This window comes from Podarcis filfolensis (assembly GCF_964270895.1).
Source record: "Podarcis filfolensis genome assembly, chromosome: Z".
Lineage (NCBI taxonomy): Eukaryota > Metazoa > Chordata > Lepidosauria > Squamata > Lacertidae > Podarcis > Podarcis filfolensis.
This window is the reverse complement of record NC_139617.1, coordinates 19,760,073-19,768,307: the sequence shown is the minus strand read 5'-3', so window position 1 is coordinate 19,768,307 and position 8,235 is coordinate 19,760,073. Positions and strand designations below refer to the sequence as shown.

At 44.4% G+C, this 8,235-nt stretch overlaps 1 protein-coding gene across 2 annotated transcripts; it reads left to right on the top strand.

Annotated features, from left to right (window-relative positions):
- Positions 1 to 313: 313 nt before the first annotated feature.
- Positions 314 to 8,048, top strand: LOC310754333 (DNA-directed RNA polymerases I and III subunit RPAC2-like). 2 transcript variants are annotated; one of them, XM_083596184.1, is made up of 5 exons: positions 314 to 470; positions 2,335 to 2,432; positions 4,549 to 4,625; positions 6,754 to 6,833; positions 7,534 to 8,048. In XM_083596184.1, exons 1-5 carry the CDS (start codon positions 426 to 428, stop codon positions 7,585 to 7,587), a joined length of 354 nt encoding a protein of 117 aa, XP_083452310.1. In that variant the 5' UTR covers positions 314 to 425; the 3' UTR covers positions 7,588 to 8,048. The 2 variants fall into 2 exon arrangements, with proteins under 2 accessions (XP_083452310.1, XP_083452309.1); XM_083596183.1 differs by having other exon boundaries at positions 6,751 to 6,833.
- Positions 8,049 to 8,235: the final 187 nt, after the last annotated feature.

The following is an 8,235-nucleotide window of genomic DNA, read 5'->3' as shown; positions in this document are numbered from 1 at the left end:
ATCGGAAGTACGGCAGCAGAGCCGGCTCCGGATTGGGTCAGCGGATGGCAGTTCCCACCTTCTGAAATCTATTAACCCCTTCGCTGCCGCCGAGCTTAAGAATCGGGTTCCTTCCTCAGTTTTTCTGTGGAGGCGGCGAAGTTATTGCGGTTTGTGAACTCTCCCACTTCACTTTTTTTTTTTTACCTCGAATTCCCGCTCTCTGAGGGAATTGGTCCTGTGCGGACCCCCCCTCCCCAAGGAACTACGATTCCCAGTAGCCCTTTGCGCGCGGGCTCCTGTACTTGGACTTTCTGCCGTAGTGGCTGCCGGGAGCTGATGCCTGGTAGGTTGGGCTTTTGCGTGCGTGAGGGGGTGTGTGAGCGTTACGTGCGTGACCGCGACTCCCGTCTTCCTCTGCGCTTGGCGGCCTCGCGGGGAAGAGGATGGGGGACGAGGAGGACGGGAAGAAGCCGCGAGTGCTGCAGATGGTGAGACCGAAGCGCGTGGCGGGGAGGGGGGGCGCGACCGGGCAGGCTAAGGCTGCCTCTCCACAGGGGGGTGCGACAGGCTGACATCCAACAGGTGAAGCTTTCCTCTGTCCGGGGCTGTGGACGGGGAAGGTGGGCATCCGAACCGAGTTGTTTTTATTCGGCGAGAACCACCGCGGGCAACAGATATTTATTTGTTTTATTTACTTCCTAAAATTTCTAGGCCGCTTGATGGTAAATAGGGAGTGGGGGGGAAACCTCAAAAGCGGTTTACAAAGAGATTGAAACAACTAAAATCGACCTTGCTTTAAAACACAAAAAAGTAAAAATGCTAAAACAGATTAATATTAACTCGGCTTTCAGATCCCCTGGGCACAAGGGAAAGGCACCTGCTCAGCCCATGCAGAGTTGAAAAACACCACAATGTTGTTATTACTACTATTGCATTTATACTAGCTTTGTTTTTTTTTTTTTTATAATATATTTATTAAAGTTTTCAAATAAAGCATATATTAGATAAGCACTTATCATTGTCCATTTAACATCTCTCAATTGTTACATGGGACTCCCCCACACCTCCCGCATACACTTACATCATTATTAAATTAATTTCAAACAAATTATTATTTAACTCATCTTAATTAATAATCTTAATTTGGTTTGACATATAATTCAGCCTTAAATCTAATTTAATGGTAGACAATTGTCTGCACTGGCATCCGATTCAGCACTCAGCCAAGTTACAATATTTTTGTAAATAAATCTTAAATTTCCTCCAGTCTTCTTCCATCCTTTCTTCTCCCTGGTCTCGAATTCTGCCGGTCATCTCGGCTAATTGCATATAGTCCATCAGTTGCATCTGCCATTCTTCCACAGTGGGTAGCTCCTGAGTTTTCCAATTCTTGGCAATTAATATTCTTGCTGCTGTTGTTGCGTACAAAAAGAATGTTCTGTCCTCTTTTAACACACTCTGGCCGACAATACCCAGGAGAAAGGCCTCTGATTTCTTAGTAAAGGTGTATTTAAACACCTTTTTTAATTCATTATATATCTTCTCCCAAAAGGCCTTCACTCTAGGGCAGGTCCACCAGAGGTGAAAAAATGTTCCTTCATTTTCCTTACTGCATTTATACTAGCTTTGTTATGGTAACAGAGTAACACGTTATCCCCACAGCATGGCCAGCTGAAAAACACCATTATTATTATTATTATTATTATTATTATTATTATTATTATTATTATTATTTATTATTATTATTATTATTATCATTAGCAGTAGTACCAGCAGCAATGCCGCCATTATTTACTTTTATATTCCTCATATGTGACCCAGTGTGGCCTGCCTAGTTCTTATCTTCTCTCCTGCCTGCTTTTATCCTCTCAGCAACCCTGTGGAGTAGGTCAGGTGGATGGTCTGACACAGGAGCCCTCTTGGCTGAAACGTGGTGTTTTAAAAAATGTTTTTTAAAACTATTGCTTGTCCAAAATCCATCCACAACTGGCAACAGGAAAAAGTGCCCTCCTTAACCAGATAATTGTCTTGCTTTTAGCACATGGAGACATACTGCAAGCGTGAAATCAATATATCACCAATACCATTTTGGTGGAAAGGTGGTATTAAAAGAAATGATGGAAGGGCCATAGCTCAGTGGTAAAGCACATGCTTTGCATGCAGAAGGTCCCATGTTCAATTCCTAGCATCTCCAAGTAGAACTGGGAGAGTCTCACCTGAAAGAGCCTGGAAAGCCCCTACCAAACAGTGTAAAGTAGACAGTACTGTGCTAGATGGACCAGTGGTCTGACTTATGTTCTTATGTTGTCCTCAGGGACCTTATTTTCTTTATCTTCACTACTTCTCTTTTAGGTACGGGCAGATGGGACAGATAAGAACTGTTTTACGTTTGTGCTCCACAATGAGGACCACACCCTTGGCAACTCCCTTCGATACATGATCATGAAAAAGTAAGTAAGAGTCCTATTGCCTATCGGGGTGCCAAAGGTGAGGCCAACACATAGGCTGCCTGGGCTAGCCATTGATTGCCTTATGAGGAGCACCTATGTGTGTTCAGATGTAGCTGGGACTGCTAAAGGAGTCAGCTATGTCAGTGGCAGGTTAATTTTGCCCATTCTGAACCTGTGGGATCTGGCTGGTTCAGAAAATTTTGGTTCATTTCAGTATATAATTAGATGGGACATAGGAAATTTGAGATTAGGAACTGGAGCTAAGCAGAATGACCCTTCCCTAGTCATGGCCATATTCACCATGAAATGTGGGGGTGGGAGGGTGGGGGGTTATAATTCCAACAATTTATGAGGAGGAAACAAAAACTCACTGTAGCTCTTCAAATCTCTGCTAAGTTTCCCACTGCCATTTTAGGTTTCCCAGAATGTCCTGGGATGTATGTCATGTGTGTGTGTGTGTGTGTGTAAGTGTAAGGTAACTACTGCAAAAAATAGTGTATTTTTCTTAACCTGAAATGCCCCTAAGAGCAGCAATCTTAACACTGTGGCTGTTGAATTGTGAAGAGTTGTGGTGAGTTTCCTGCCCCTGAAAGCCACACATGCCCAACCAATCCACATGTGCAAGAGACGGGGCAGTTTCTCCCTTTGCCAAATCGCCTTGGGTTCAAGTGCACTACCGGTTTACTTTAAGACTGCCTTTATCTTCACTTACTTCCAATAAGCACACATTGCTGATAGTGTTCTTTTTTTGTTGTATTTGGACATTGTGATCAACTATGATTTATTGTGAGGGGACTGAACCTAGGCTCCCTCTTGGCACTCCCGCTCCCTTTTCATCCAGAAGCAGAAGATTGTTGCTTCTGTTTTTGATTAACTAGAATTTGTCATGTTGTCGAAATGTGACAGTCTTGGTTAACCTTAACTATGTTTTGTCTGAAGCAAGTCAAATTCATAGTTTATGAAGTTGACTTGCTTCAACAAATTGTAATTAAGATCAAGTTCTGCATAGGGTTCAGATTGATATAAGAATTGGAGACCCTAGGTGTATATTGTTTTAATAATGTTTCAATGTTTCACTTTTATTGTATTTAACCTTTTAGAATGTACATTGGTACCTCAGGTTACATACACTTCAGGTTACATATGCTTCAGGTTACGGACTCCACTAACCCAGAAATAGTGCTTCAGGTTAAGAACTTTGCTTCAGGATGAGAACAGAAATTGTGCTCCAGCGGGAGGCCCCATTAGCTAAAGTGGTGCTTCAGGTTAAGAACAGTTTCAGGTTAAGAACGGACCTCCGGAATGAATTAAGTACTTAACCCGAGGTACCACTGTATTAGGCTTGATTTTTGTGTGTTCTGCATTTGTGAGTCTGCCCCCTCCTATGCGGCATTCCATCTCCTTATCTACCTCTGAAATTGGTACAAATGGCATGATGTTTTAGCACCAGCATGTAAATCTGCTATCCTGGAAGCTATCTGAGACCCAGGAAGAGGATTTTATGATGCTGTTCCCTCACTGAAGGCTAGATTGCCAGGGTAATGTCAGACAGCCCAAGACCTAAAATGGTCAAATGTTCTGGGCACATCGGGGCCACTCCAAGGTGATGCGGGGGTGAAGATACCAGTTTGGAGCCATGTGTGCTTTACTTCTCATGTTCTGTAACCTTTCCTGATGCATATGAAGATGTTTTATGATGTTTACTGTGTTTGAACTACTATATGAGTGTTTGCTCTGAATGCCTCAGGGCAGACCTTCTCAATTACCATGTTGAATTGAGTGAGCTCTTTCCTATTGCAATAGCTATAATAAATGCTGGATCCCTAAATTTGGATCCTGGACTTTGAAATAGTTTCCTTGGTTCTGTGGTTTATTCAAAAGGTGGTTGTTCCTCAGCTGGGTAATGAACAAGGTGGTGTAGAGGTGAATTCTTAACACAAGATTTAATACTACACTGTGGTTAATTGAAATGAGAAGCCACAACCAAGTCAGAGGAAGCATGCAAGCCTGGGGGGTAGGGTAGACTTTGTTCCCATCACTATAAACCACAGCTTATTGTGATATCCAAGCACAACTACTCTCTATCATGAGTAACAACCTCTTCATTTCTCCATAGCCCTGAAGTGGAGTTCTGTGGATATAGCATCACCCATCCTTCTGAAAGAAAAATAAACCTCCGCATCCAGACCAAAGGTGAAGTGTGCAGGCCTGCTTCTTGGAGGTCTATTTTGCTAAAGGGCAGTTATTCTTTGTGATTCATAGACAATATACAAACGTTTGGGTGAAAACTACACATTTTACTCACACATAGCAAGAATCAACATACAGTACACGTAGCCTACCTGATTCTGAGCAGAACTAGCCTGCAAATTGCATATTAAAGCACAAATGGTCCCTTACAACCACAGTACAGCATCTCTCTCAGCTCTGGGTCTTTCCTTACAGTACCTGATCAAGGTGCCATGATCTGAGCTAGGTGGAGATGTCCTTCCCTTCCTTACATTGTCTAGCTCCCTCTTACATAGTGCTGCACTATTTTGACAAGGCTGATTGGTGTATTCCTCACATCCACCTGGGCTATATATGTCATTAGCTGCATCATTCCATATGCATCCGTGGCGAACAGGGAGGCCTATTGTGGTGAGCTCTGTTGCCTTCGGGAAGCTTGCCAGTTAACTGTTCTTTATATCCCAGGCTTGGGCAATCCTGCAGAATTTAGTTGTGGGTTTTATGAGAATTGGTGCTTGCACATAGCACAACTTAGTGAATAAGAGGCTGAGTTACAAATGCTGTTCCGAATCTTGTCCCTGCCTTATGCAGTCACTCTCACTCTCTGCACCGTCCTATTCCCAGCTTCAGCATAAGGGATAATATTACTATCTTGTGTAACAGAAACCAGTGGTCTTCTGGTTGTTGGACCACAATTCTCATAATCACTGACCATTGGCTATGTTATGTTGTGCTCAGTGTTTGAAACCAGGAAAGAAAAGCAAGGCCCTACATAGTGCCTGGAACCTGGGTTGTGGGGCACTGAAACACAGTTTCTGGTTGCATTTGTGCTGCAGTGCTCGGCAGATCCCTCGGCTCATGCAGCACCCAAAGAGGCACATCTAGGGCTGCTCCTGGCAGCGGCAGGGAACAGTGGGGTGCTTGGCTTCAAATGTGGAGCTGCTTGTTCTGCTGCTTCAACTTCTTAAACAGCTCCTGCAGCTTTGGCACTTCAGTGGCAGTATGGGTGCAAAACCACCCCGCAACTCTCTTGCTTCCCAAGGCAGCAGCAGGAGCGATCCTGTTTCCACGAACATCTCCTATTCTCCCTCTGTCAGGCGAAGCCTCCCGTTCTTCCCCTTCCCCAACACTGCTGCTGCCTTGTGAAGTGAGAGGGTTGTTTGGAGCTACAAGCAGCTCCGCAATTGCAGCATTGATGGGGCTCCAGGCAACAGCACCTCTGCAGCATCCACAGCGGCACAGGGTCTGGCAGGGCTTTCTGAAGCCCCACAGCTCTCCCCATCCCACCCCGGGCAGGCAGGTTATGGCTCTCTTCGAATTCCCACTTCAGCAGTCTCTTTAACATAGGGCTGGTGGAGAGGGACTTCTCCTCCAGCGCCCTCAGAGGCAATTTAAGTTGAAATCTTAGGCGCAGTGTACTGCGACAAGAGTTCAGGAAATGCTTGCAATAATAAAATTCTCTATCAGAGAATGCGTCCATTACTACTGGAGTTTCAAACACTGCTTGTGCTTCAAAGTACATTTCCCTCCAGGGTGATATTCAGATGTTTTTATTATTGTTGTTGTTGTTGCTGTTAATGAATGACATATGGGAGGGGAGACTAATGTCTCGCAGCAAATTAAACTGATCTGTAGAAAGCACAGCTTGAAAAAATGGGCAATGCACTTTTCTTGTAAACTAAGAAATCTTTAATAAAAATATACAGTCATACCTCAGGTTGAAGTAGCTTCAGGATAAGAATTTTCGGGTTGCGCGCTGCAGCAACCCGGAAGTAACGGAGAGCGTTACCTCTAGGTTTCGCCGCATGCACAGACGGTCAAAATGACACCATGCGCAGAAGCGGCGAATTGCAAACTGCGAATGCGAATTGCGTTCACTTCTGGATGTGAACGGGGCTCCGGAACGGATCTTGTTCGCATCCAGAGGTACCACTGTATAGGAGGCAATTATTATGGTCTCTTGCCTGCAGGCAGTTCTGTTTCACAAGTTCATGGCTCACCTGAAAATGGAGGAACCTATTAATGCAGAGGAAGGATCTGGACCCTCTTTAAGTCTTGCCTGACTCTGAATGCTTCCCTTTCTTCATAGCAGGCCTACCGGCTGTCGATGTGTTCCAGAAGGGGCTGGAGGATCTCAGGGGTGTCTGCCAGCATGTACTCAGCAAATTTCAGGTGGGTCTTGTCATTTCCAATCCTCTTGAAATGTATTAATTTTAATTTAAGGATTGAGGTCCTTCTGCCAGAAACAGAGCACCATTTTGCTATTCTTGGGGTACCACAGCTGCAGTCCTTGGCTGCATCATTATTTCTGTTCTGAGCAGGGCAGGAACCAATTATCAGTTGTTTTTCTAGGTCACCCAAGAGTACTCAGCAAGGTGCAACATGTTATCAAAAGCAACTAAGAACTTGTAATATATATTATAGAGTAGGACCTGTTACAGTGTGAAGTGCATGGGTTCAGGATTCAGTTACATTCTCTCTCCATCCCTCCCAATCCTCCATTCTATTGATACTGAGCATGTTTGGTACTCTCCCCTTTGCACCTCTCCCCTTTGTTTTTCTCCTCTTCTGAACTTGCAACATTTTTCAGGGTTCCCCCCTATCCTGCTATTACCATCCTCTTGTCCATGGGTGGTGCCATTTGACTACATAAGCAATGACACTCACAGCTTGAATATCAGAATTAGAAGGATGGATGAGGAGGCACACAGCCTGAGCCCAAAAGTTCTATTTACCTATTGCAGCTAACAGAAGGGGACTGTAACAGAATGTTGTGGTGCAGCTTCTTTGGTCCATTCACCCGCTAGGAGCTGCATCTCAAATGTGGACCACAAATCCCTTAACCACAGCCTTTGTTTGCTCCCCCTTGCAGGCAAGCGTGGAAGAGTACAATGCCCAGAAGGATGTGACGATGGAGGAAGTGTAGTCTTGAGTTCCAATCTGTTGTTCAGACCTGGCCACAGAACTTAGTCTGCTTTGGTTGTTCTGATGAATGGCCTTTGCAGAGTGTGGGACGGGCAATGTGACCTTGCTCCTGCTTCTTGTTAGCTCATTAGCATTTGATGCTGTTAACCATGGTATCCTCCTGGACAGGCTCCAGCAAATGTGATTTGGGGGCCACGGTTCTAACCGTATCTTCAGGACCAAGTCTGACATTGGGAGGGTGCCTTTTGAACTGGAAGCTGCAGTTATTGCAGAATGCTGCAGCATCACAATCAAGCGGTCTATAAATTTCATTAAATAAGTAAATAATGGCACCACCGTGGCTTAAATTGGATTGTCTTGTTGTGGGGAGGGGGTGGGGTTGAGAAAGAAAGGGTCTTATTTTTTATGGACTAAAGTTTTCCCCCCTAATAAACATTGGATGATGGAATCCATTCCAACTTACTGTGTCTGTGGCTCTTTATTTTTAAATGCTTTTGCTCCCTGTTTAGAATTCTCTTAAAAATTACTGTTTCATATCTGGTAGCAAGAAAGCATCAGGTCAATGACAGAAGGAAGTTGAGCCAACTTGTCTGCGTTACTAGGAGGACCCAAAAAGGAGAATTTGTTCACATCACTAGCAATGGCCAGG

Bases quoted from the DNA above. Each gene is read 5' to 3' on its own strand.
- LOC310754333 (XM_083596183.1), top strand. From the start codon at position 426: ATGGGGGACGAGGAGGACGGGAAGAAGCCGCGAGTGCTGCAGATG. The intron at 471-2,334 runs GTGAGACCGAAG...CTTCTCTTTTAG, and splicing joins AGCCGCGAGTGCTGCAGATG to GTACGGGCAGATGGGACAGA. The intron at 2,433-4,548 runs GTAAGTAAGAGT...ATTTCTCCATAG, and splicing joins CGATACATGATCATGAAAAA to CCCTGAAGTGGAGTTCTGTG.